Source organism: Hemiscyllium ocellatum, chromosome 2 (genome assembly GCF_020745735.1).
Source record: "Hemiscyllium ocellatum isolate sHemOce1 chromosome 2, sHemOce1.pat.X.cur, whole genome shotgun sequence".
Taxonomy (NCBI): domain Eukaryota; kingdom Metazoa; phylum Chordata; class Chondrichthyes; order Orectolobiformes; family Hemiscylliidae; genus Hemiscyllium; species Hemiscyllium ocellatum.
The window spans coordinates 140,934,193-140,961,857 of NC_083402.1; the positions used below are offsets into that span (position 1 = coordinate 140,934,193).

The 27,665-nt window shown below is 40.6% G+C and overlaps 1 protein-coding gene across 4 annotated transcripts in view; it reads left to right on the forward strand.

Annotated features, from left to right (window-relative positions):
* LOC132825445 (E3 ubiquitin-protein ligase RNF38) overlaps positions 1-27,665 on the forward strand; it is a 163,763-nt gene that overhangs the window by 30,345 nt on the left and 105,753 nt on the right. For 3 of the 4 annotated variants that reach the window (XM_060840744.1, XM_060840726.1, XM_060840735.1), the window contains exon 2: positions 3,090-3,160. In XM_060840744.1, the coding sequence (XP_060696727.1) occupies positions 3,095-3,160 (66 nt within the window). In that variant the 5' untranslated portion in view covers positions 3,090-3,094. Of the gene's footprint in view, positions 1-3,089; positions 3,161-23,189; positions 23,309-27,665 lie in introns of those variants that run through there. The other variant, XM_060840754.1, reaches the window with a different exon arrangement.

A 27,665-nucleotide genomic window follows, 5' to 3' on the forward strand; every position in this document is an offset into this window, starting at 1 on the left:
TTGACACTGCTATCTGCCATGTCCCGCCTCCAGTCTTGCATCCAACCATGCCAGATCATAATAGTTTAAATTCTCCCCAATATACTATCCTTTCTGCAAGAATATTGGTAATATTTAAATTCATTAGAATTTAAATATTATCAATATTCACCTTTGATATCACCTTATCCTGTTCCAGAATTTTTTCCAATGCCTCAACTATGTAAATTCATTTCTTCTTACAGCAACTGTGTATAAACACCAGTGGCCCTTCTCTTCTCTGGCTATCCAGAATATGACATACAAAGCTATCCAGAGATTTAGGATTTATTTTTCCCTCAGTTTTGATACCCTTGATCTTCCCTGAAAAAAAACATTAGTTCTAACATTAGAACTTAATTCATTGTTTGGAAGATGCCACCCTCAACAGTATGGCACACAACATGTTTCAATTAGTGGATGGAAAATATAATTTGGTAGAGAAAGTAATGAAGTAATGGGCTTAAGAGTGGTAAAAATGTAGGATATCTACTCCTCACATTGACTCCATGCGCATAATATTGAAATGTATTGTGGAGTGCTGGGGAAAAATACCAGCATCCACTTTCTCAAAATACCACCCAAAATCAATGTGCATTGTTGCAAGAAGATGTGATGTGAATTTGAAACTGATGAGTGGATGTTACTTTTCTCAAACAGAGTGTATTAATTTTCAGACCAATAGAAGAATAGCTGACCTATAGAAATTCAGTTCTTAGACCTTCTTTAAAAATGACAAGTATAAATGCATTTGACTTCCAACTTACTTCTGTAAAAGAAAATTAGCTTTTCATTTTAAAATTAATTATGCAATTACAGTAAAGAGTCCTGATGTTTCAAGCAAATTATAATGAGCTTATATAGATTTGTTTGAGTAAATAGATAGACTTCCTGTGTTTAATAGTAGTGCTACTTTATTTAAAGGATATGACTAAGTTTTGCAAGTTCTCTAACCTTGACTACATAAAGGATACATGGGGTGTATGTAGGCTGGTAACTAGCACAGACCAGCTAAAAATGTTAATAATAAACTAGCAGCTACACAAAGTCACTTTGCTTTTCAGCTTGAACGTAGCATTTTCTTTGCAGACTTCCTGAATCAAACTTATAATATGCTTATTCAGTACAAACATTTGTAATGTTGCATCAAAGGGGGCTTGAATTTTGTTTCAATGAAATAGCTAATGGTAAAGATGAGAGAAATCCAGTTGTTTTATGAACTGAACAATCACTTGGTCAAAATACTAAGTAATAATTAATAAAATAGAATGATGCACTATATTTTAAATAGCTTTACCATCCTTATTTTAGTAAACTCTTTCAGTTCTATAGGCCCTCCTTCAAAACACTCTTCCTTTGAGAAATATGTGTCAAGCAATTGGGTATTCAATAATAAGCCTCTTTATATTGTGAAAGATTTGAGGAATATAAATAACTGGCAAAAATTTTTAATGTTGCCTTGTTATGTTAGTTCTGAAAATGTAACTTAAGTTGACTGTTTAGCTATGGGTGAAGAGCTTGCTAGAAAGCAACACAATAGTCAAATGCTAGCTCAAAAATGACTAAAATATACATGGCAAATGCCTAACACAGGAAACATTGTGTAAAACAAATGAAGAGGAAAGTCAGTGTGTTAATAGTAATATGTTATGCTACCCTTTCTTAAGGTTTTGCCTTACCAGCATTCATTTTCTTATAGTACCATCCAAATTTAGTGTGCATCTGTTTTGTGACTACAAAAGCTGAATTTTTAAGTTTAGAATTTTTAAAATTAATATCTCTTTAAAGAAGCTATTGCTCAATAGGTGCCATGTAGCCAAGATAATGCATTGAAGGTGTGAGGTGACCCATGTGAGGCTGTCTGTGTCCCAGTATTCAGACTGATTTTAATCTAGAAAAGGGACTTGGGACAGGCGACAACACAAAGTGGCTAAGCAGAGACTGATAGCCAAGTTCGGTATCCATGGGGATGGCCTCATCCGGGACCTTGGGTTCATGTCACACTTGGGTTCATGTGACCCTACTGCACAATACACATAGACAGGCACGCACAGACCCACCCACCCACATCTTCTCTCGTACACAAGCTATCTCTCATATGCTGACACATAAACTCTCACGCGCACACGCACCCTCACAGACTTGTACCCCTTTACACTCACTCACATACATGTACACTCTCTCACAGACACTCATACCCTGGGTATGCGTATACACATACACATACATACATGCGCACACACACACATTTATGGGGTGAATTTGTATTTGCAGAATTGCAGTTTTTGAGCAAAATAAAATGTATGAATCCATGTAAGATTTTGTAAATCCCTTTTTTAAATTAGAATCAGTCTGAACATTGGGGCACAGAAAGCCTTACACAGGGCACCTCACACTTTCAATGCATTACCTGGGGCTAACACGGCACCTATCGTTAAAGTTCACTTGAGAATGTAACTTTAAAAAAATTCTGGGATTTACATATGAAACAACTGAGACTAACATGGTCATTCGAAAAGATGAGAGACTTAAACAAACAATCCAGGTCTTTTTCCATATATAATTGCAGTTACATCACACTGTAAACTTTTGTGATAAATTCTGTATCTTATGATCTTATACTCCACAACCACCTGATGAAGGAACAGCACTCTGAAAGTTAGTGCTTCCAAATAAACGTGTTGGACTATAACCTGGTGTTGTGTGATTTTTCATTTTGTGTACCCCAGTCCAACACTGGCATCTCCAAATTATGCTAGACAAGCAAGGCAATTCACACTCTCAAACAATCAACATCTTGAAATAAAGCAGCCCACCTCATCTTTTTAAAGGAAATATCAATTTGCCTTATGTCTGAATATTAATAGATTTTTTTTAAGAAAAAAGAGCAGATTCAATTCTGAATCTGTACCTTTGCCAAAATATCATTCAAGCCTTCCTTGGGTTATTCCCTATTTCTTTAGTATGTTTTGTGGAAGATAATTTTCCTAGTTTTTGGGAAGTATTGTTCATGGATGGATAAACAAATTTTGCTGCTAAATTACTCATTGGTATTGTCTATAATTTCATAGGTGGCATGGTTCCTTCCTTTCCCTATCACCCAAGTCCATGTGACCCTCCTTTCAATGAAGACAGTGATAAGGTGAGTTTTAAAATTTTATTTAAATTCTAATTTTCTCCTTTTGAATGAAATGAGATTTGATATGTACAGTAGCCTGTGTTGTGGCTAATTTATCCTCTTTTGAAAAAATTCTGCATATCTATTTCTAGTAAAGAGGTGGTCACTCATGTTTCTCACCAACTCCCAACACTTTGAATGATGAACGAAACAATGCACTATTGGGTGATAAATGTGTTAACGAGTTGTTGTGCTTAGACTATTGTAGATGCTCATTGAGAACATGATCTGGGTACAGGGGACACTCTTCATGAGAATGATGTAAAAGAAAAGATATTGAATAGAAATAAAATGTCCTTTCAGATACCAGGATGAAAACTAAGGATGGAGTTGATTTTAAAATCTCTTTACTAATAAAATAAAAAATACATTGATTTAATTGAATAGTTTTGTCAAGTTTCATTAAGAGCTAATTACAATTGGTCTGTTCTACAAGGTGTCAACAAATCCATCTAAGCAAGGTGAAAATTAAGATTTTCATCACTATCTAGGTTTTGAGTAGATGTTTTCTGCAGACAATATACTTTGGATTATTTGCTCTATTTTTATTGTTAGGAGCATCTTGGACACCAAATGTTAAGAATTATTGATCCAGAATTTGAATTAATATTTTATGTTCAATATTGGAGTCAGAGTGTGAAAACATTTACTAGAGAGGTTGGTTTGATAAACTTGTTTTTGGTTTATATGCTTTGAATTACGAGATTGCAAACTTGTAATAACTAAATGCAGTTTTATTTTGGTTTGCATGAATAATCGATTTAGATAAGTTTAACCTTTTCTGTACTGTCTAGCAATCATTCATCTGATAACTACTTAGTGTGCCAGTTATATCATAGATGATTATATTATCTGTAATTAACATTTTGTATTTGAAAGACACTACATAATTGAGAACAAAACTCAGTTATAATTCACAGTGTTGTATTGGAATCATTCTGGAATTCTTGCTTAGCTCCCATATTTAAAAACTAACTTTGCACACAGTCTGAGAGTTTCTGATTACAGAAGTCATTGCCAGAAGCACAGTCTGAAAAAAACTCTTCCATGTTAGATTAGATTAGGTTACCTACAGTGTGAAACGAGGCCCTTCAGCCAAACCAGTCCACACCGACCCTCCGAAGAGGAATCCACCCAGGCCCATTTTCCTCTGACTAATGCACCCAACATTATGGGCAATTTAGCACGGCCAATTCACCTGACCTGTACATCTTTGGCCTGTGGGAAGAAACCGCAAACTCCACAGTCAGTTAGTCCCCTGAGGCTGGAATCTAACCTGGGAACCTGGTGCTGTGAGGCAGCAGTGCTAACCTCTGAGCCGCAGTGCTGCCCCAGATACTTTGTAAGAAAACTGTTTCACATGTGTAAGATCAAAATCTAGCAACTCCATTACAGTGAACCATTTCATCTTATGTTAGAAAAAAGACAGGCTACACACAGTCTGTATCCATATATTCTAATTGTGTGCCCTATTGTAACTCATTGTGGCTGGGCAGCCTACACTTAGGAATACATTGTGAAAACTCGTGTGATTAGCTAAGTAAGTTTTCTTTGCTGATAACCATTTGATGAACAAAATTACCTGATACACCAATTGCTTGTGCATCTAAGTCTAGGAAATGGAAAAGAACATTAAGCAACCTTTTTAGTTATGGCATTCAAATAACACAAGAGACTGGTTTGTCAAACAGTTTCCATAATGAAGGACTGTACCAGATTTTCACACCTTCATGTGTGCAGGGACCCAGGCAGCTGGGTCACAGATGCTTTATTTCAATTGTTATATTTCAACATGCACTATTAAATTACAGTTGGTAGTTTTACACATTTTAGTTGAAGCACCAATAAAATTATTTCACACTAATGAGGCATTATAAATGCATTGTATACATATTTTAATACGGTTTGATTGTTACAAACAGTATCTTTAATAAAAAGACTGCAAATCTGCAAAAATGGTTGACTTTTTGATGTAGCATTAATGTCACTTTGTTCTTTTTAAATGAACTTAACTGATTTTTCTTGAGAAAATGGATTTTCCAAATTCCCACTTGTGGATACCTTTCTGTTATTGTCTTGCAATTCTTTTATGATTTTCAACTGTCTTGTATAGATTCTGTCTCAGGTATTTGTCAAGACACATGGATTTAATCGTTTTTTTGTAGATCTGAAGCTTTCTGTTAATTCATTTAAAATGTCAAGATATACCTGATGGATTTTTAAAAAATCTCTTTTTATAAATACTTATTTTGAAAGCATTTACGACTTCCACTTTTGACCCTGCAAGATATCCAAATTATGCTGCAAGGGGAAGGCATCTGAAACATTTGAGCTGGGCATCTTGTACTGCTACTTTGTAGTAAATACAAAGATAATATTATGACATGGAACGAGTCCATTGTCTTTTTCTAGTCCCACTATATTGTGCGCTTTATAAAATAGATTTAATTGTTTTACCTAGTTCCAACATGGCAGATTGTATGCTTTCTCTTTATTAGATGGCAAAGTAAAAATATACCAACTGGGTTTCTTTTAATGAATGCAAAATTATTGCTTTTATTATAAAATCATACTTAATCAAGAAGCAAACTGGTCATAGAGATGTCCAGCATGGAAACAGACCCTTTGGTCCAACTCGTTCATGCTGACCAGATACCCTAAATTAATCCAGTGCCATTTGCCAGTACTTAGCCCTTATCCCTCTAAACCATTCCTAATCATGTACACATTCAGATGCTTTTTTAAATGTTGTAACTTACTAGCCTGCACCACTTGCTCTGGCAACTCATTCCAGATAGGCACCACCCTTTGCGTGAAAAAGTTGCCCCTTAGGTTTAGGGTGAGATCTAAAAGGGACCTATGTCCTCTAGGTCTGGACATCCACAACCCAGAGAAAAGATCTTGTCTATTTACCCTATGTATACCCCTCATGATTTTATAAACCTCTATAAGGTCACCCCTCAGCCTCTGATGCTCCATGGAAAATAGCCCCAGCCTACTCACTCGCTCCCTATATAGCACAAATTCTCCAACCCTGGCAATATCCTTGTAAATCTTTTATGAACCCTTTCAAGTTTCACAATATCCTCCCTATTGGAGGGAGACCATAATTGCACAAAATATTACAAAAGTGACCCAACCAATGTCCTGCCACAACATGACCTCCCAACCCCTATACTCAGTGCTTTGACCAATAATCAACGTACTTAATTTGCAATATAAAAATATGAATATTTACTCTACATAACCTAAAACACACAGAAATTAACACACATTCTACAAAATTTAACAATGGCAAAACACTTTTGGTCAATAAGTCCTTGTTGTTGAAGTCAAAAGGGATAAGGATTGAGATGTTTTGATGGCTATCTCTGATGCTGCCTGACTTGCTGTGCTTTTCCAGTACTACACACTCTACTTGATCTCCAGCGTCTGCAGTCCTCATTTTCTCCATGTTTAGATGGCTGTCAGTCTGACATTCTGGCATGTGTCGAGGTGTGTCACCAAACATTAGCAGTTGCTTCTGGGATCTTGGCAGATATAGTTTGCTCAGAAAATGCAGTATTCAGAAGTCTTCTAATTGCTCTTGAAGAGGACAATCGGGTTTCATGCTGAATTCACCTAGTTTGGGATTATGTTCAGCATGGATTGGTTGGACTAAAAGGTTTGTTTTCGTGCTGTATGACTCTACAACAGATTGTTCTGTAGCAGGCTTTCCCACCAGCTGAAAATCCAAAAGTATCTCCCAGTCTGCAAAACAGAACAACCAGAAAGTAGTCATTAAATCATTTGGATGTTTTTCCTGAAGTGAATTCAAGCAACAAAGCTCACAATTATCTGGAACCATGTGGTCCAAGAATTGCCTTGTTCAAAAAAAAAGTTCTAATGTCTTTTGATATTTTTCTAAAAAAGAAAATCCAGGTATCTCCAAATCCTTCAAACTAGAGTCCACAATGATTAAATATGATGCCATCATAATACTATTCTACACTAACATGCTGCTAAGAACCCAAAAAGATGTTCTGAACGTGACAGAAACATTGTCTAAGTTTCATTGCTGATTGGGTGCCTCATGGAAACTGTGTCCCAACAGTATATTTTCAGTGCACTAAATTTTCCACTTCGGTGGTTCTGTTGTATGTTTTGAGTACCTAGAGGCTATGATTTTTTTTCCATTAAATAACATACTGTAGTTTTTTATCTTCAAGTTAAGGCAAAATATAGTGGCAGAAATGACTTAACAATATGGAAAATAGTGGCAAGATCCCAGAGGGTACAAAGATGAATACATTAGGAGAAATAGATTGATATCTGATAGCAGTTTGAATCCATTCTCCTGGGCCACATCCTCCACAATGCTGTGATATAATGCTCTCCATATTGCTAAAGTCTAGCAACAAATCCCTATCGTTATGGGCCAGATCCTGTTTACTGCTGACCATCGGGCTGTATATATATTTTCCCTTGTATATTATGCCTCCAAAATCTCTCAACTGCATTCCCAAATTGCTCTGATCTTACAACTGACTCAAAGATACAGACAGTTCACTTAACAATACCCTGATACTCAATCTACTTAGACGTTGAAATGACCCATTTATGCCTACTTTCTGATTCTTGTCAGCAAAATAAACCCCATTCGTGTTATTATGACACACTATATTTATACCATGAGCTCTTATTTTGTTTAGTAATAATCTTTTAATGTGGTACCTTATCTGTTGTCTTTAGGAAATCTTAAGTACATCCACAGATTTTCATGTCAGCATTACTTGTTACTGTTTCAAAGAGCTCTAATAACTTAGTGAAATATGATTTGAGGCATACAGTTTAAGAGTATGGAGGTTATGCTGAACTGTATGAAAATGTTGGTTAGGCCACAGCTAGAATATTGTGCTGGAATCCACATCATAGAAGGGACGTGACTTCACTAGAGACAGTGCAGACAAGATTTGACAGGATGTTGTTTGAGCTGGAGTGTTTTAGTTATGAAGAGAGATTGGATAGACTTGGGAATGTTTTCCTTGGAGCAGAGGAGACTGGGCGGGGGGGGGGTACATGAAGATACGTAAAATTATAAGGGGCATAGTCAGGAATTTGTCCTTCTGGTGGAGGAATCAATGATCATAGACCATAGATTTCAGATAAGGGACAACAGGTTTAGAGGAGTTGTGAGTAAAAATGTTTACAGTCTAGAACTCACTGCCTATAAGTGTTATAGAGGCAGAAAACCTCATGATATTCAAGAAGTGTTTAGGTGTACACTTGGGATGCCAGGACATACAAGGCAATGAATCAAATGCTGGAAAATGGGATGAGAATAATTAGCTTTATGTTTCTGAGCAGTGCAAACTTGATGGGCAGAAGAGCCTTTTTCGGGTGTGCAGAAGACCTTTATAACTTAGCGCAGCTCACTCCAATACTTTTCAATCTGTCTTGCATTATGGCCGTCTTATTATTTTACTTTTAACTAGACTCCTTTAATTCTGTGCATTGTGGTAATGATAGGAACAGTTTTTCAGACATTATGAACAATGAGTAAAATATCGGTATTTAAATCTTGTTTGTTTCAGTGCCTTGGGTGTAATCAAACATTAAGTGCAGAAAATATCAAAATTCAAAGGAAAGGTTTAAATACGTTGGAAGCAGTTTGAAAAAGGATTATTGGACTAATACCTCAAATGTGCTGTTTGTTTTATCAGGCAATAAGAATCAGTGGTTAGATTGAGTCTCTTAACATTCAATAGTACTACCATTACTATATCAACATCCTGGTGTTACCAGTGACCAGAAACTCAACTGGCTTCACCATTTAAATGCAGTGGCTGCAAGAGCAGGTCAGAAGCTAGGAATACCGCAGCAAATAACTCACCATCTGACTCCCCAAAACCACCCCACCATCTACAAGGCACATCCCTACTTACCTGGATGAGTGCAGCTTCAACAACACTCGAGAAGCTTGACACCAAGAAAAAGCAGCGTGCCTGATTGGCACCATATCCACCCCCCCAATCCCCACTACCAACACTCAGTAGCAGCAGAGTGTATTATCTATCAGATGCAATACAGAAATTTGCCAAAAATGCTCAGACACCATTCCAAACCTATATTTCCATCCAATAGGAGAAGGGCAGCAGATATGTGGAAACACCACCATCTGCAAATTTCCCCCCAAGCCACTCACCATGCTGATATTAAAATATTTCACTGTTCCTTCACCGTTGCTGGGTCAAAATCCTGGAATTCTCTCTTTCATGGCATTGAATCTACCTACTGCACATGGACTATTGTGGTTTAAGAAAGCAGCTCACCACTACTTTCTAGAGGGCAATTACAGACCAGCAATAAATGCTGTCCAGCTAGCAATACCCATGTCCCATGAGTGAATAAAACAATTTAGAAAACACTGAATTGGCTACTGAAACTTGAACACATTGAGGGGAAAACAACTTCACATTGCAATCCGATGGACCCCAGAAGATTCAGATCCATTCGACCCAAGTCAGCTCTGCCATTCAGTGAGATCATGATCTGTCTAATAATTGTGAACTCCACTTTCCTGCCATTTTCCTATAACTCTTCATTTCCATAATGATTAAAAATGTATCTATCTCAGCCTTGAATACACTGAATGAACCAGCCTTGAGAGTCATCTGTGGTAAAGAATTACTCAAATTTACTATCCCCTGAAAAGATATTCCTCCTTATCTCTCTGTCAAATGGGTGGTGACTCTTTTCTGAGATTGCCTTTTGGTCCTAAATTCTTGGACAAGGGGCAAATAGGTTGCCATTTTAAAATGCCCTCAATGTCTTCTAAAACTTACCCAATCCTCTATTCATGCTAATATTTGTCTTATTGAGTCATAGAGATGTACAGCATGGAAACAGACCCTTCAGTACAACCCGTCCATGCCGACCAGATATTCCAACCCAATCTAGTCCCACCTGCCAGCACGCAGCCCATATCCCTTCAAACCCTTCCTTTTCGGGTGCTGGGCGGAAGTGAAGTCGGAGCGCAAAGATAAGTGATTATTTGAGTGGGTGTTCTCTAGACCCCAGGTCCTACAAAGTAGGGTCTCCCTCCCACCCTCCTCCTCTAACCTAAATTCAAACTCCACAGACTTGCCCCAAAAAGAGGGTCCAAGGACGTTCCTGTGGATTGAAGAGAGGCTTTAGCTCAGGAGCCTTTGACAAGGAGGTTGAATGAAGTGATTACGCCATATTTGAAGAGGGTGAAGACATGACGGCCAAGCTGATTCAGTGTGCTACGTGCTTGATGTGGGAGGTCAACAACTCTGGTGTGTCTGGCTCGTGTAAGTGTGGAAAGTGTGTGCACGTTCAGCTACTGACAGAGCATATTGCAGCACTGATGAAAGAACTCGAGGACCTTAGGCTCATCCGACAGAACGAGATCTTTCTGGACAAGACCTTCAGTGAAGTTATTACACTGACCATACCAGAAGAGAGCAGAGGATGAGGAAGGCAGAGAGGAGACCGGTGCAAGAGACCCCGACGGAAGTACGTGTCAGGAACAAGTTGAATCTTTTGGAAACAGTAGAGACAGATGACACTGCCAGTCCACGAGGCGGCCAGGTCTGTCAATCAAAAGTTGGCATGGAGGCAGAGCAGAAGAGTCGGATATCGCACAAAGCTGTGGTAATAGGGGACTCCATAGTGAGAGGAACTGACTAGGGTTTTTGTGGCAGCAGGCGGGACTTAAGGATGGTGTGTTGCCTTCCTGGTGCCAGGGTTAAAGACATCACCGACAGATTGCAGGAAATCCTCAAGGACGAAGGTAAAGAGCCAGAGGTTGTGGTACATCTCAGCACAAATGATGTCGGGAAGAAGAGGAGAAATATACTACAGCAGGACTTTGGAGAACTAGGAAGAAGGCTGAAAAGCAGGAAGTCCAGGGTGGTTACCTCCTGTTTGCTTCCAGTTCCTCGGGCTGGTGAGGCCAGAAACGGATTTGAACATGTGGCTGAGGAACTGGTGCAGGACGCAAGGATTTAAATTCTTGGATCACTGGGGTATGTTTTGTGGTAAGCATAAATTATATAAGAGAGACGGTTTACACCTTAATAGGTTGGGGACCAGCATTCTGGCAGGCAGGTTTGCTACTGCAACACAGCTACGTTTAAACTAAGTAGCGGGGGGGTGGGGGGGTGGGAGGGGACAAACTGGATGTTTAAGAAGGAAATTGAAGAGAAAGTTAGAACAAGGGAAGTCAAGAAAGACAACTGTATCAATGAAGCAGAAAACTCAAAGGGATCATGCTGTGGGGTTGAGTGAAATAGGAGTTGATGGGAAGGGTAAGGGCAGTAACAAATTAAAATACTATATATGAATGCATGAAGCATTAGAAATAAGATGGATGAGCTTGAGTGTCTTTTGGAAATTGGCAGATACGATATTGTGGGGATAATTGAGATGTGGCTTCAAGTGGACAGGGCCTGCGAAATGAATATTCAAGGCTACACGTGCTATCGTAAGGACAGACTGATGGGCAGAGGGGGTGGGGTGGCCATGTTGGTAAGGGATGATATTCAGTCCCTTGCGTGGGGGTCCTAGAATCAGGATATGTAGAGTCAGTATGGATAGTGCTGAGAAATTCTAAGGGTAAAAAGACCCTCTTGGGAGTTATCTACAGGCCCCCCAACAGTAGTCTGGATGTCGGGTGGAAGTTGAATCAGGAGCTGAAATTGGCCTGTCGCAAAGATGTTACTACAGTTGTTATGGGGGATTTCAACATGCAGGTAGACTGGGAGAATCAGGATGGTATTGGACCTCAAGAGAGAGAGACTTTGTGGAGTGCCTCCAAGGTGGATTCTTAGAACAGCTGGTGCTGGAGCCTACCAGAGAGAAGGCAATTATGGATCTGGTATTGTGCAACGAACCAGAATTGATTTGGGACCTCGAAGTGAAGGAGCCATTGAGAGTTAGTGACCATAATATAATAAGCTTCAGTCTGCAATTTGTGAGGAGAGGGTACAATCGGAAGTGACAATATTTCTGTTGAATAAAGGGAACTGTGGAGCTATGAGGCAAGAGCTGGCCAAAGTACAATGGTGCAATACCTCAGCAGGGATGACAGTGGAGGGACAATGGCAGATATTTCTGTGTATAATGCAGAAGATGCAGGATCAGTTCATTCCAAAAAAGAAAGAAAGATCCTAGGAGGAGGCATGGGTGGCTGTGGCTGACGAGGGAAGTTAAGAAAAATATAAAGATAAGTGGGAAAACGGAGGACTGGGAAGCTTTTAAAGAACAACAGAGGATTACTAAGAAGGAAATACGCAGAGAAAAAAATGAGGTACGAAGGTAAACTGGTCAAAAATATAAAGGAGGATAGTAAAAGCTTTTTTAGGTTAGTGAAAGGCAAAAAAAATGGTTCAGACTAAAATTGGGCCCTTGAAGACAGAAACAGGGGAATATATTATGGGGAACAAAGAAATTGCAGAAGAATTGAATTGGTACTTCAGATCTGTGTTCATTGGGGAAGACACAAGCAATCTCCCTGACATAACAGTGGCTGAAGGACCTGAACTTAAGGGAATTTATATCTACCAGGAATTGGTAGAGACTGTTAGGTTTGAAGATTGATAAGTCCCCGGGGCCTGATGGTCTACATCCCAGGGTACTGTGGTGGTGGCTCAAGAAATCGTGGATGCGTTGGTGATTTTCCAGAATTCGATAGATTTGGGATCAGTTCCTGCGGATTGGAGGGTGGCTAATGTTGTACCACTTTTTAAGAAAGGTGGGAGAGAGAAAGCAGGAAATTATAGACCAGTTAGTCTGACCTCAGTGATGGGAAAGATGCTGGAGTCTATTATAAAGGATGAAATTACGACACATCTGGATAGTAGTAACAGGATAGGTCAGAGTCAGCATGGATTTATGAAGGGGAAATCATGCTTGACTAATCTTCTGGAATTTTTTGAGGATGTAACTCTGAAAATGGACGAGGGAGATCCAGTACATGTAGTGTACCTGGACTTTCAGAAAGCTTTTGATAAAGTCCCACATAGGAGGTTAGTGAGCAAAATTAGGGTGCATGGTACTGGGTCAAAAGTACTAACTTAGATTGAAAGTTGGTTGGCTGACAGGAAACAAAGAGTAGTGATAAACGGCTCCATTTCGGAATGGCAGGCAGTAACCAGTGGGGTACCGCAGTTTTTTACAATATATTAATGATATAGAAGATGGTATTAGTAATAACATTAGCAAATTTGCTGATGATACTAAGCTGGGTGGCAGGGTGAAATGTGAGGAGGAAGTTAGGAGGTTACAGGGTGACCTGGACAGGTTAGGCGAGTGGTCAGATGCATGGCAGATGCAGTTTAATGTGGATAAATGTATGGTTATCCACTTTGGTGGCAAGAACAGGAAGGCAGATTACTACCTAAATGGAATCAATTTAGGTAAAGGGGTAGTACAAAGAGATCTGGGTGTTCTTGTGCACCAGTCAATCAAGGTAAGCGTGCAGATAGTGAAGAAGGCTAACAGCATGCTGGCCTTCATAACAAGAGGGATTGAGTATAGAAGCGAAGAGGTTATCCTGCAGCTGCACAGGGCCCTGGTGAGACACACCTGGAGTATTGTGTGCAGTTCTGGTCTCCAAATTTGAGGAAAGACATTCTGGCTATTGAGGGAGTGCAGCGTAGGTTCACAAGGTCAATTCCTGAAATGTCGGGACTACCTTCCGCTGAAAGACTGGAGTGACTGGGCTTGTTTACCCTTGAGTTCAGAAGATTGAGACATATAAGATTATTAAAGGATTGGACACGCTGGAGACAGGAAACATGTTTCCGCTGCTGGGTGAGTGCCAAACCAGAGGACACAGCTTATAAATATGGGCTAGACCATTTAGGACAGAGATGAGGGAAACTTCTTCATTTAGAGAATGGTGGCTGTGTGGAATGGTTTGCCCTCGAGGGCAGTGGAGGCCCAGTCTCTGAATTCATTTAAGAAAGAGTTGAATAGAGCTCTCAAGGATAGTGGAATCAAGGGTTATGGAGATAAGGCAGGAACAGGATACTGATTAAGGATGATCAGCCATGATCATATTGAATGGTGGTGCAGGCTCGAAGGGCAGAATGGCCTACTCCTGCAACTATTGTCTATTCAAATACCCATCCAAAATCATCTTAAATGTTGCAATTGTATCAGCCTCCACCACTTCCTTTGGCAGTTCATTCCATACCTGTACCACACTCTGCGTGAAAAAGTTGCCCCTTAGGTCTCTTTTATATCTTTCCCCTCTCACCCCAAACCTATGCCCTCTAGTTCTGGACTCCCTGACCCATGGAAAATACTTTGTCTATTTACGCTATCCATGCCCCTCATAATTTTGTAAATCTCTATAAGGTCACCCCTCAGTCTCCGACGGTCCAGGGAAAACAGCCCCAGCCTGTTGAGCCTCTCCCTGTAGCTCAAATCCTCCAAGGCTGGCAACATCCTTGTAAATCTTTTCTGAACCCTTTCAAGTTTCACAACATCTAGTGTTTTATCTTCTCAAATGCCTTTTGAAAATCTGAATGTGATCCAAATTCTTCTCCCTTTTCTCCTCAGAGCGAAAATATGACTGGTTATAAGTGTAGAGTTAATCAAATTTGAAACAAAAAGTATGAAATTTTCTAATGTTCCTCAAAAGTCATTCTACTTAGTTTGAGGCTTCCAAATCTGATTTTTCATCAGCAAAGTCAAGTTCATTGATTCCCTGTTCCTTAAATCTCCAAAGAACAAACATCTCTGATCCCTTCCTATCAAACAGAACATAATCACCAAGCAGGACACGAGTGCTTAACACAAACAGTTCTCTTCTGTTCTTCACAGCAACAGCTGCTTTGTTCTTTCACACAGTAGTGTCTAGCTTGTCTCTCTGTCTTAAAGCAGCTGTCCCAATGTGAAAACTGTCACTTGATATTTCACTAAATTTCTTTTGAGCTGTTCTTGTACCACACTCTGCGTGAAAAAGTTGCCCCTTAGGTCTCTTTTATATCTTTCCCCTCTCACCCCAAACCTATGCCCTCTAGTTCTGGACTCCCTGACCCATGGAAAATACTTTGTCTATTTACGCTATCCATGCCCCTCATAATTTTGTAAATCAGGTGCCCTTTGGCCACCAAGTTATATGGGCCTGTCTTCAAGCTTGCATTTAGTATCACTTTCCCATTTCCCCCCTTTCCAAAATATTCTGTTTAACTCGAATTAAAGGATCCGTTTTAAACCAAACTATCTTCTTAAAATTAAGTGCTCATAACAATAAGCATATAAATGGTAAAAGGGTAATAAAAGGAGGGTAACACTGATTAGGGATCAAAATGGGAATATGTGCAAAGCAGCTGAGGCTGGTGTATGAAATAAGTTTTTGGCATCTGACTTTACCAAGAAGAAGATGTAGCTAAAATCATTGTGAAAGATGAGATAGTTGGATTAGTTAATAAATGAATAGAAAATGTAGGACAAATGCTGGCTGTACCTAAAGTTGATGAGATACTAAGGATATATGAGGAAAATATGGTGGAAAATTGTACAGCCACTGGTAATTAATTATCTTTTAGTTCTCCTCTGGTATGTGTTGCCAAAGAACTGGCAAATTGCAAGTATTACACCCTTGTTGAAAGAAAAGGTTTTGAATATAAACTCAGCAAATACAGTTCAGTTAGTTAATTGTCAGTGGTGTCATGGTTTTAAAAACTGTAATTGAGACATAATAAATAGTCATTTGGACAAGTGTAGATTAATTAGGAAAATCCAACTCTGAATTGTTAAAGGCAAATTGTGTTTAACTAACGAGAGATTTTTGTGTCATAATGGACCGGATTGATGATGGTGATATGGCTGATGTTGCACATGGATTTCCAAAAGGCACTGATAAAATAGGTGTAAGTTTGCTCACTGAGCTGGAAGGTTCTTTGTTAGACATTTCGTCACCATACTTGGAAAGATCATCTGTGAGCCTCTGGTGAAGTGCTGGTGTTATGTCCCACTTTCTATTTGTGTGTTCAGATTTCCTAGGATTGCTGATGTCATTTCTGGTTATTTTTCTGAGGGTGGTAGATGGGGTCCAAATTGATGTTTGTTGATAGAATTCTGGTCGGAATGCCATGCTTCTTGGAATTCTCGTGAGTGTCTCTTGTTTGGCTTGTCCTAGGATGGATCGATTTGGAGGTCATAAAAGTACAGCACATGGAACTGTAGCAGTCTCAACTTATACATTGATCAGTGAAGCTGGTGTGAAGTCAGCAACAGTAAAGATGGTAATGGTGACTTTTCAACTCAGACTTTGAGGAAAAGGACCTCAATTTAACTTTGTTTGAATGCAATCTTAAAGTACCTCTGGATCTGGAATGTCTTTCTCAGACATATAATGTGCTTTCATTTTATGCTGATTGAGGGTTTGGGATACTGAAAGCCTTGGATAATAAGGAGGAACATAAAAATAGCATGGAGGGAGGAAGAAAAATAGATCAAGTGAGTATTAAGTTGTGGATGGTGGAAGAGATCTGACCAGGATTGCATGTGCTGGAAAAGATCATTTTTGGTGTATTGTAGGAGTGTGTTTGATATTATACAGGTCCTAATTCTTTGGAAATGTTCATCTCTGCTTACTCCAACACACTGGGTTTGCATTTTAATTATTCGTAATTGCCTCCATTAAACTACAAATTCTTATAACCTGAGAATGTAACATTGTTAGTAAACCTCAATGGAACATGTTCAATGCATAGTTTTTGTGGATCCAGTTACCACTGGCTAAAATCTAGCTCAAAAGAGAAATCCATGTATCCAAGGACTAAAAGGGAAGCTGTTCCAACCACTGATCTTAAAAATGCACTGTCTCTCAAGTGTCATGAAATTTATTATCATTCCTAATGTTGAGGACTAAGAAATAAATCCTGACAACAGCTGAGAGAGTTTGTAAGAGAAGGAGGTTGCCATAAAAGTTTGATTTTAAACCTGCTACTTGAACAAATCTGAAAACATTCATCTTGTGAAATTTGATTTGTCTGATGGCTTTAGATTGACAAAGAACTACCAACTTAATGGTATTTAATAGCCATCTGAAGGATGGAGAAGCTTTGTGTTCTGTTAATTTATCTTTGAAGTCAGTATTTTGTCAGATAGTTGCCTCTAAGTATCAAAACAGAATGGAATCAGGACATATATTTGTAATTGAATTAAACAAAATAGCTTATGAATAACATTCCTCATGTATGAAAATTGGGCTATTTCTGCAATGTATTTTTGTCTGAAAGGTGTTTTATGATGCAGTTGTATTGTATTTGAATATCCCTTATTGCAGTTGTTAAGATAGTCTCAGAGGCTGATGTCCTCAAATTTAGCAATACAGGTAAACTACTTGCTGTCTGGTAAACTAAAACGATGAACCCAGAATAGTTCTCTAGTCAAATTGGCAAAAGTACTGTTGCTAGGAGAAAATGAGGACCGCAGATGCTGGAGACCAGAGTTGAAAAGTGTTGTGCTGGAAAAGCGCAGCAGGCCAGGCAGCATTCGTGGAGCAGGACAGTAGTCATTTGGAGCATAAGCCCTTCTTCAGAAATGAGGCTGGTGTGCCAAGCGGGCTGAGATAAAAGTGGGGGAGGGGGAATTTGGGGTAGGGGCGCAGGGAATATGATAGGTGGAAGGTGGTGAGGGTGAGAGGCTGGAGAAGGTGTGGGGGCGGAGAGATCAGGATGAAGATTGCAGATCAAGAGGGCGGTGCTGAATCTGGGGGTTGGGACTGAGATAAGGTGGGGGAGGGGAAATGAAGCTGGAGAAATCTATATTCGTCCTGTGTGGTTGGAGGGTTCCAAGGCAGAAGATGAGGTGCTCTTCCTCCAGGCGTCGTGTGGCCAGGGTCTGGCGATGGAGGAGGCCAAGGACCTGCATGCCCTTGGCAGAGTGGGAGGGACAGTTAGTGTTCAGCCACGGGGCGGTTGGATTGTTTGGTGTGGGTGTCCCAGAGGTCTTCCCTGAAACGGTTCTGCAAGTAGGCAGCCCCTCTCCCCATTGTAGAGGAGACCACATCGGGTGCAGCGGATACAGTAAATGTGTGTGGAGGTGCAGGTGAATTTGTGATGAATGTGGAAGGATCCATTGGGGCCTTGGAGGGAGGTGAGGGGAGAGGTGTGGGCACAAGTTTTGCACTTCTTGTGGTTACAGGGGAAGGTGCCGGGAATGGAGGTTGGGTTGGTGGGGGGTGTGGACCTGACGAGGGAGTCGTTTAGGGAGTGGTCTCTCCGGAACACTGATAGGGGTGGGGAGGGAAATATATCCCTGGTGGTGGGGTCTGTTTAGAGGTGGCAGAAATGATGGAGGATGATACGATGTATCTGGAGGTTGGTGGGGTGGAAGGTGAGGACCTGTGGGGTTCTGTCCTGGTGGCGATTGGAGGAGTGGGGTTCGAGGGCAGAGGTATGGGAAGTGGAGGTGATGCAATGGAGAACATTGTCAACCACATCGGAGGGGAAATTGCGATCTTTGAAGAAGGAGGCCATTTGGGCTGTTCGGTAGTGGAATTGGTGGAAAAGTACTGTTGCGTTCAGTATTGAACTAATGCATCTAGTTATGTGTTTAACTACCTCATCTTAAGTTAATAAGGAGGTATTATAACTGCCATTTACCACACCTGCTGTAGGAACATAGCCATCTAAGCATGTCTAAGAAAGTGCATGGCTATTTATGTCGGTGTTGGACAAAATTGTACTTGAATATGATGTTCTCCAAGAGTAGCCTGCTAGAGTCCAAATTGAAAATAAAGATTTGTTTGAGAGGACTATAAGCAAGAAGACAACCATTCAGAACAATGATAGGGAGCAAGCATTTAAAAAGGAGGCACAGAATAGTTGAGAGTATCTGAAGGAGTGGTTATGCTACAAAAAACATGACTTGGCCAGGGAATTTGTACTGTACATTTCAATATGCATATGCAAAGGCTGTGAGACCAGCCAGTTTCAAAGTCATTAGCTACTTTTTTTTCTTCAAAGGGATGGGGATTTAACAGTATATTCTCCACTTTCATCTTTCCTTTGATAATTCCTCTTCAATGTGATCGAATGATACAACATAGGTGAAAGCGGCAGCTCCTCTGCGTGTTATCGGCAAACAGCAGAAATGCAAGCTTGCTGTTATGGTTTGATAAGGAAAGACCAAAGCAATGAGTAGGTTTGTATGGAGCATAAATGCAAATAGGAATAAGTTTGCCTGAATGGCTGGTTTCTGCACTGTACATTCTATGCAGTATATTGTATCAGTCAGCAAAGCAATACACTGGAAGCAATTGGAATTCAAATTCAATGGCTGTGTATGCATTTTAAGACTGACTGCTCTAGCAGTCCTTGTCAGTTGTGGTTCAGTGCTACCTTTGTCACCTCAGAGTTAAAATGTTGAGTTCAAGGATGCTTAGCTCCATCGTACTTGAGTGGTTAGCACCCTGTTTGACATCTGTTTTGTTCAAAACGTGATCATGGCAAGAGACTATTAGGACAAATTAAGACATTAAGAATGACCTCTTGGCATCCCTGTATATCTCCACATACTGACTCAGAGTTACTGGGTTCATTGTGAAGGTTCATTTCTGAAAGAAACATACACAAAAGATTTGGTCAGGGACATCTGCAAAGTTGAGGTGTCAACCAACAAAACCTCCCAAAACTCATACCTGACCCTCCAAACACACACTTGCCCTGCCCATGGCAGAGTTGGCACATTGTGCATTGGACTTAAGTCATCTCAAAACTCCTTGAACCAGAATGGAAACAAGTCACCCTCAGTCTCAAGGGACTGTCTAAATAAAAAAGGAATTTTAAGTGCCTAATCACTGTGTCACTCCAGTGCTGTGGGAGCACTGCATTGTTGAGGAAGTGTCATTTGCCCCCTTGGTTGGCCATAAGATCTCCACTTTGCATCTTCCCCAATTCGATAGAGATGTAGTCATGTATCTTCTCCGTTTTGAAGAATATTCCTACATGTCTCCTATGTTTCTTAAATATAAGAAGTGACTTTTAAAACACTTTTAAAAGTTCATGAATGGGATGTGGGTATCACTGGCTGGACACAGAATTATTGCCCATCCCTAATTGCCATTGAGAAGATGATGAGCAGCTGCCTTAATCTGTTGTAATCCATGTACTGTAGGTAGACCACAATGCTGTTCAGGAGGGAATTCCAGGATTTTGACCCAATGACACTGAAGGTACATGATGTAATTCCAAGACAGGATGGTGAGTGGTTTGGAAGGAAACTTGCAGGTGGTGGTGTTCCCATGCATCTGCTGCTTTTGTCCTTTTTAGATAATAGTTGTTGGATGGAATGTACTGTCTGAGGAGCTGTGGCAAATTTCTGAGTGCATCTTGTACACACAGTTGCTGAGTGTCGGTAGTGGAGAGAGTGCATGCTTGTCCAGGTACAGCTGCATTTGCCCAGTCACTCAACTTGCCCAAATTCTTTGAACCAGGGTAGATCTCCTTTCTTGATGGCATTAGTAGAGTGGGGGATGTGCTGTACTATGAGGTTGCATATTGTGTTGGGAAAACGATTTTGCTGCTGCACACTGCCTTGTAGACGCCAAATGTTGAGTTACTAGATCCATTTAAAGTTAGTCCTATTTAGCACAGTACTATACAATACTGTGAAGTTGGGACTTTGTTTATGCAAGGACTGTGTAGTGGTCACTCTTACTAATACTGTTGTGCACAGATGCATCAATGGGAGGCAAATTGGTGAGAGTGAGAATGAGTATGTCTTTCGCTCTTGTTGGTTTTCCCTCCACTGCCACAGACCCAGTCTAGAAGCAGTGTAATTTAGGACACAAGTAGCTTGATCAGCGGTGCTGATGCTGAGCTACTCAATGGTGGGCATTCTGCGTGCCAAGTCACGTTCAATGTGGAGGAAAACTGACTCTTTGGCCAAGGGCATGCAGTACATGGTGATCAGCAGGACATTTCCTTGATCGTGATCACCCTTGTGCTATGAGACCTTTATGGTCAATGTTGAGGATTCCTAGGGCAACTCCCTCTGGACTGTATACCATTGTGCTGTCACCTCTGCTGGGTCTGACCTGCCGGTGGGACAGACATATTGAAGAATGGTGATTGCAACATAGATTTACAGCACAGAAAAAGGCTGTTCAGCTCAAAGTCTATGCCAGACAAAAACAAGCACCTAACTATTCTAATCTCAGTCCAGCACTTGATCCTCATTCCTGATGAAGGGCTGTTGCCCAAAACATAGATTCTCCTGCTCCTTGAGTGCTGCCTGACCTGCTATGCTTTTCCAGCACCACACACTAAATCCTAACGTTTGAATGCTTTGGCATCACAAAATTACATCTAAATACTTCGTAAATAATGAAGATTTCTGCCTCTTCCACTCCTACAGGCAGAGAGTTTGATTCTCACCACTGGCTGGAAAAGAAAATTTCCTCACATTCCTTCTAAACCTGTTGTCCCCTACCATAAATTACGACCCCTGTCATTTTTTGCTTGGTGGAGAGAACAGTTTCTAAATCATCATGTGTGTCTCATAATTTCATGCCTCTCAATTTCATAAATCTCAATAGCTTGCTCCATGTATGATTTTTCCCATTAATTTATGTGAAAGGAAGATTTAATCCATCAGAACTCCTTTTGTATAAACAATAGTTGGATCAAGGATTTAAATACAAAAGCTAAGGCTTCAGTCATAAACCACATGGTGTTTCTGGTGGAAGTTTTGCCTGAATGACAACTGAAGTTGGAGGTGTTAAAATGTTGATGTTCAGGCCTTGAAAGTGAAGGTTAACATCAGTAATGAGGTACTTCAATTTTGCTGAGAAATTACAGAATCTGGGATTACTGTCCTTGGGTAAAAAGTGAGGTCTGCAGATGCTGGAGATCAGAGCTGAAAATGTGTTGCTGGTTAAAGCACAGCAGGTTAGGCAGCATCCAAGGAACAGGAAATTCGACGGTTCGGGCAAAAGCCCTTCATCAGCTTTATTTCTGATGAAGGGCTTTTGCCCGAAACGTCGATTTCGCTGCTCGTTGGATGCTGCCTGAACTGAAGGGCTCTGGCCCGAAACGTTGAATTTCCTGTTCCTTGGATGCTGCCTAACCTGCTGTGCTTTAACCAGCAACACGTTTTCAGCTCGTTACTGTCCTTGGAACAGGAAAAGTTAAAAACAATTCAATAAACGTTCAAAATTCTGATTCAGAAAGTAAGGACAAACATACTACAAGCAATGAATTTCCAACCAAAGGGGACAGATATGAAATAACAGGGAAACTGCTTGCAATAAGTTACAGGATAAAAACAATGACTGCAGATGCTGGAAACCAGATTCTGGATTAGTGGTGCTGGAAAAGCACAGCAGTTCAGGCAGCATCCAAGGAGGAGCGAAATCGACGTTTCGGGCAAAAGCCCTTCATTAGGAATAAAGCTGATGAAGGGCTTTTGCCCGAAACGTCGATTTCGCTGCTCGTTGGATGCTGCCTGAACTGCTGTGCTCTTCCAGCACCACTGATCCTGCAATGAGTTACAATCTAGAATGAATAGCCTCGAGTGTGATGGAAGCTGATTCGATGGTAACTTTCAAAAGGAAATTGGACACTTTAAAAGGAAGATGTTGTTGCCTGTGGAACAACTAATGCAGACAAATGGGACTAGTTCAATTTAGTCTTCAATGTAAATTTTTGTAGAAAATACAGTGGAATTTGGACATTACGCAATAGAGCTTCAATTTCGAGGCATTTTCTAAACATGAAACTATTTACATTCCCATTAAGGAAACGTAACAGACCCTGATATTTCGGCAGAAAGGCGTTATAACAAATAGTACCAATTGTTTGCCCATCGCCAGCCCCCCTGCCCCTGAGGTGGGGGATAGGTAAGCTGCTTCCTGCTTGCCTTTTACCTTTGGCTGTCCTGGGTGGGCGAAACCATTACGTGACGTATGGGAGGGGGAGGGAGGGTGGTGGGAAGTGGGTGTTTGGAATGGGGGGGGTATGGGTCCTCGGAAGGTTGGAGCGAACCAAGCGGCGGCGACTGTGGCTGCTGCCGGGCCCCGAGTAAAGGAGCTCAGGATGAGGAAAGGGGGAGCGGACCTCAACGCCACCAACTCGTACACAATAGGTACGGAAACCGCGAACTGAATGAGAGTCAAATCAAATCCACTCACCCTCTCGCATCCCCTCCCTTGTGCCGGTCGCCGCATCATTGCCGACTGCTAACGGAATCGGATGTCTGTTCCCACTAGCTTCATATATATTAACAATAAAACAAAAAGAGTTTACCCTTCCAAGCGGAGCCCGGCTTTCCGCTCCTTTCTGGAAATATGTTTGGGGGGGATGGGGTAGAGGGAGTAAAACTCTCCCACACAATGAGTTCACGGAGGGTTTGCTGCGACCGTTTATTGTTTAAAGCGCGTCAGTCGAGCGGCGAGGCGAATTCTGTTCGGGGTCGTGTTTTCAAATTTTTTTTGGGGGGTGGGGTGGGCGGTTTAAAAAAAAAGTCGCTAACGGCTCCACCTGGAATGTTGGGGGCGGGGGTCGCGCGCACACTCGGCAGCGGGCTCGAGCCTGTCAGTGACATCATCACTGGGTGGGGGGAGGGGACAGAGAGCCTCTGCCTTCTGTGCGCCGTGTCCCGGATGGACCTCACGTGTGCACCGTGGGAGAGTGGCAGTAGCCTCGCCTCCCATCCCTTCTGCAACTTGTTGTTTTCTTCTCTCTGCGTGGCTTGCTGAGCTATTTCTGCTCGCCTCCTATTTTTGTTGTTACCAGAGCCCGTGAAGTCGGGGTGGTGTGTGAATACAATCAGCTGCTGGCGAGTTTCCTCTTTGTTGTCTCCTCTGTCACATTCAATTTCGATTCCAATCCAAATCTTTATTTGGAGATGCTGGTGTTGGACTGGGGTGTACAAAATTAAAAATCACACAGCACCAGGTTATAGTCCAACAGGTTTAATTGGAAGCACAATGGCTTTCGGAGCGACGCTCCTTCATCAGGTGATTGTGGAGGGCTCAATCCTAACAGAATTTATAGCAAAAATTTTACAGTGTGATGTAACTGAAATTATACATTGAAAAATTGATTCTGTTAAGCCTTTCATCGGTTAGAATACAGGGATAGTTTCACTTCTCTCATGTGCAAATGACAAAACCTTTTTTTTAAAAAAAGTTGCATTCTCGGGTTAGCTGTAAACAATGGTGAAAGCTGGACAATATGTTGAAGGTGTTGGCACCCTGTGTTCTCTGTCTATGCCATGATATTTAGATTGATTCTAATCTTAAAAGTGAGATAACAGACAATCAGTTTTTCAATGTATAATTTCAGTTATGTCACACTGTGTAAATTTTTGCTATAAATTCTGTGTGTTAGGATTGAGCCCTCCACTACCACCTGATGAAGGAGTGATGCTCTGAAAGCTCGTGTGCTTCCAGTTAAACCTGTTGGACTATAACCTGGTGTTGTGTGATTTTTAACTTCGTAAATCCAAAACTTACCCTCACAAAATCTTTCTTTTTGCTCTGGCTGCATAACTTCACACAGTCGCAATCCTTTTAAGTTTATGGGTATTTTGTAGTTTGAGAGGGCGAAGTGGACATGTTTCTGAACTTGGCACTTGATTTATGAATAATGTAGGAAAGCATACAACTTTGCTTATTTGTAAACGTTTAGTATTACAATTACAGAACTTAATCAGCCCAGAAATATTGTGCTTTTTTTCATTTGACCGAGACCTTTAAAGCTGTAATGGGACTGAAGAAAATCCAACTGAATTCTAGATATGTACATTGCTGGCTCCCACTATCCAGATTATAAACATTTAAATGAATGATCATCCTCTTTTTATAGGTAAAATTAATGCCTGAACTGTAGATGAAGACGTGCCAGGACTTCAATGGTGAAAGAATGGCACTTATTCAATACACTTGCATCTGCGCACAGATTCTTTTTGTGGTCTGTAATACACCTTCATTATGATCATTAGCAGATTGAGAAAGCATTTTACTTCCTGTTTGAGACAAATTTTTGATTTCTCAGGGAATCAAGGGAAATGGAAAGCTGTTTATAAATGAATTTGAGGCTGAAAATTAACCAAGAATTTGGAGCAGGCTGGAGGGATCGTGTGGCCTACTATTTAAGAAATTGAAACAACAAGCCTCACACCAAGTTCATAATTTGATAAAATTATGGCTGATCCAACTCAACTCATTTTTTTCCTTCACTGTGCCATATTCTTTGGTATCCTTGGAGCTTAAATCTCTACTCATCTCAGCCTTGAAATATATCTAATGACTGACCATCAACAGCTCTCTGGGCCTGAGGATTCCAAAAAGTTCAAAACCCCTGATTTTTCTCTCATGTTGCTTTTTTCAGTTCGAAATTGCTGTCCTTTATCCTGTGCTTTTTATCCCTGCTGGAGAATTGTCTCACTAAAGGTCTTGCAGAATTTTTTGTATATTTCAATGCATTCAGTTTTCATTCTTTAAACTCCAGAATGAAAAAGCCCAATTTACTGGATCTGTTCTCAAGGGACAACCATTTCATCCAATTAGTATAATGAACCTTTGTGCGACAGTCAAAGGCAAGTATATCCTTCCTCGAGTAGAGACAAAAACTGTCCATGATACTGAAGTGTAACCTCATTAAGGCACTGTCGAGTTGTAGCAAGACTTCCATACACACTCATACTCTGACCTCTCTGCAATAAAGGTCAATAGAACACTTTCCTCGAATGCTTGCTATATCCCAACTGTATGGTAAAATTGTGTTTCTTGTACAAGGAGCCCTCAATACCAAGACTTCATATTTTTAAAGTAGTGAAAAAATACATTGCCTTATCATTTTTATCACTCAAAAGTCTACATGTTATACTCATCTGACATCATCTTACTCATTTACTTTTCTTTATCCTTCAGCCGACTTTTTGTAGCTTACTTTCCACCTAGCTTTGTGTGGTCAGCAAATCTAGATACGTTGCAGTCATTCCCTCAACTGTACCAGGAATATAAATTGGCGGTCACTGAGGGCTTAGCACTGATCCTTGCATACCTCACTAGAACAAGCTGCCAAACTGAAAATTATGAAACAAAATCAGAAATCATTGGAGAAGCTCAGCAGATCTGGCAGTATCTGTGGAGTGAATGCAGAATTAAAGTTTCAAATCCAGTGACTCCTCTTCGGAGCCTCAAAGTTGTGTTTTGCTTACTTTGTTGGTGATCTTTAATCGATCTTCGAGTCATATAATGTTTTATCCCAACCCCATAAGCTCTTGTGTTTTAAATTATGTTAAGAGTATGTTGCTGGAAAAGCACAGCAAGTCAGGCAGCAGCCGAAGAGCAGAAAAATCGAATTTTCGGGCTGGAACCCTTCATCAGGAATGAGGCGGGGAGCCTCGGGGGTGGAGAGATATCTCTCCATTTTATCTCTCCAGCCCTCGAACCCCCCCCCCCCCCCCCCCCAAAAAGGCTCCCAGCCTCATTCCTGAGGAAGGCGCTCTGGCCTGAAACTTGGATTTTCCTGTGCCTCGAATGCTGCCTGACCTGCTGTGCTTGTCCAGCAACACACTCTCAACCCTGATCTCTAGTATCTGCAGACCTAACTGTCTCCTTTTTAAATTATGTTGCTCACTGTGCCACTTGAGAGGTAATACAAATTTCTGGCATATTGTCACAGAATTCGGCAAAATATTTTTTGATGCATTCAAGGACTGGCATCTCTTGATCCTAAAGGCTTGTTAATTACTTTTGCATAAGGACTAGGAAGCTTACCGACATAGGTTTAATTGATTAAGTTTAGATACTTTCATATTCCATTTGGGATCCTCAAATTTTGCTGATCTTCACCTGAAGCAATTAACCTTTGAATAAGTTAATAATTTGTACCAGAAGAGAATATACCTATACTGTGAAACAAAGAATTTGTGTGGATTTATCAGTGGCCTACTTTGGATACTTTTAGGCACAGTTGTTGCATGTGTTCAGAACTTGATCAAGGAAAATTCACCTATGAATTACTTTTGAATTGGAAAGAGAAAGAACTGTTCAAGGAGAGTGTGTTTATGTAATGTAATTTCCTAAATCATGCAAAATAAATTATCATATCACCTATTTGATAGGATATGGCCTTATTTTCATGAGGTATTTCTGATATCATGGGAATATAGAATTTAGGGTATTTTCTCTATGCTCATCTGTTCAGTGATGCAAGTTGAGAAGTGCTCCAAAATGCAAGTGCAAAAGAGCTCTTGACTACAGCATCAGTAGAAGGGCAACAAAGACTTAATAGTGGGTCACCATAATGATGAAAATATGTATAGACACAAATAGCTTTGGTTCTTTGTATCAATTTTCACACTAGAAGAAACCAGCGGGATACCAGAACTTAGAGATGTGGGTAGAAAAGGTTAATGTAGTGTCTAACACTGAGGAGAAAGTGCGAGAGAAGCTGCAAGGTTTGAAGGTGGATAAATCACCCAGAACAGA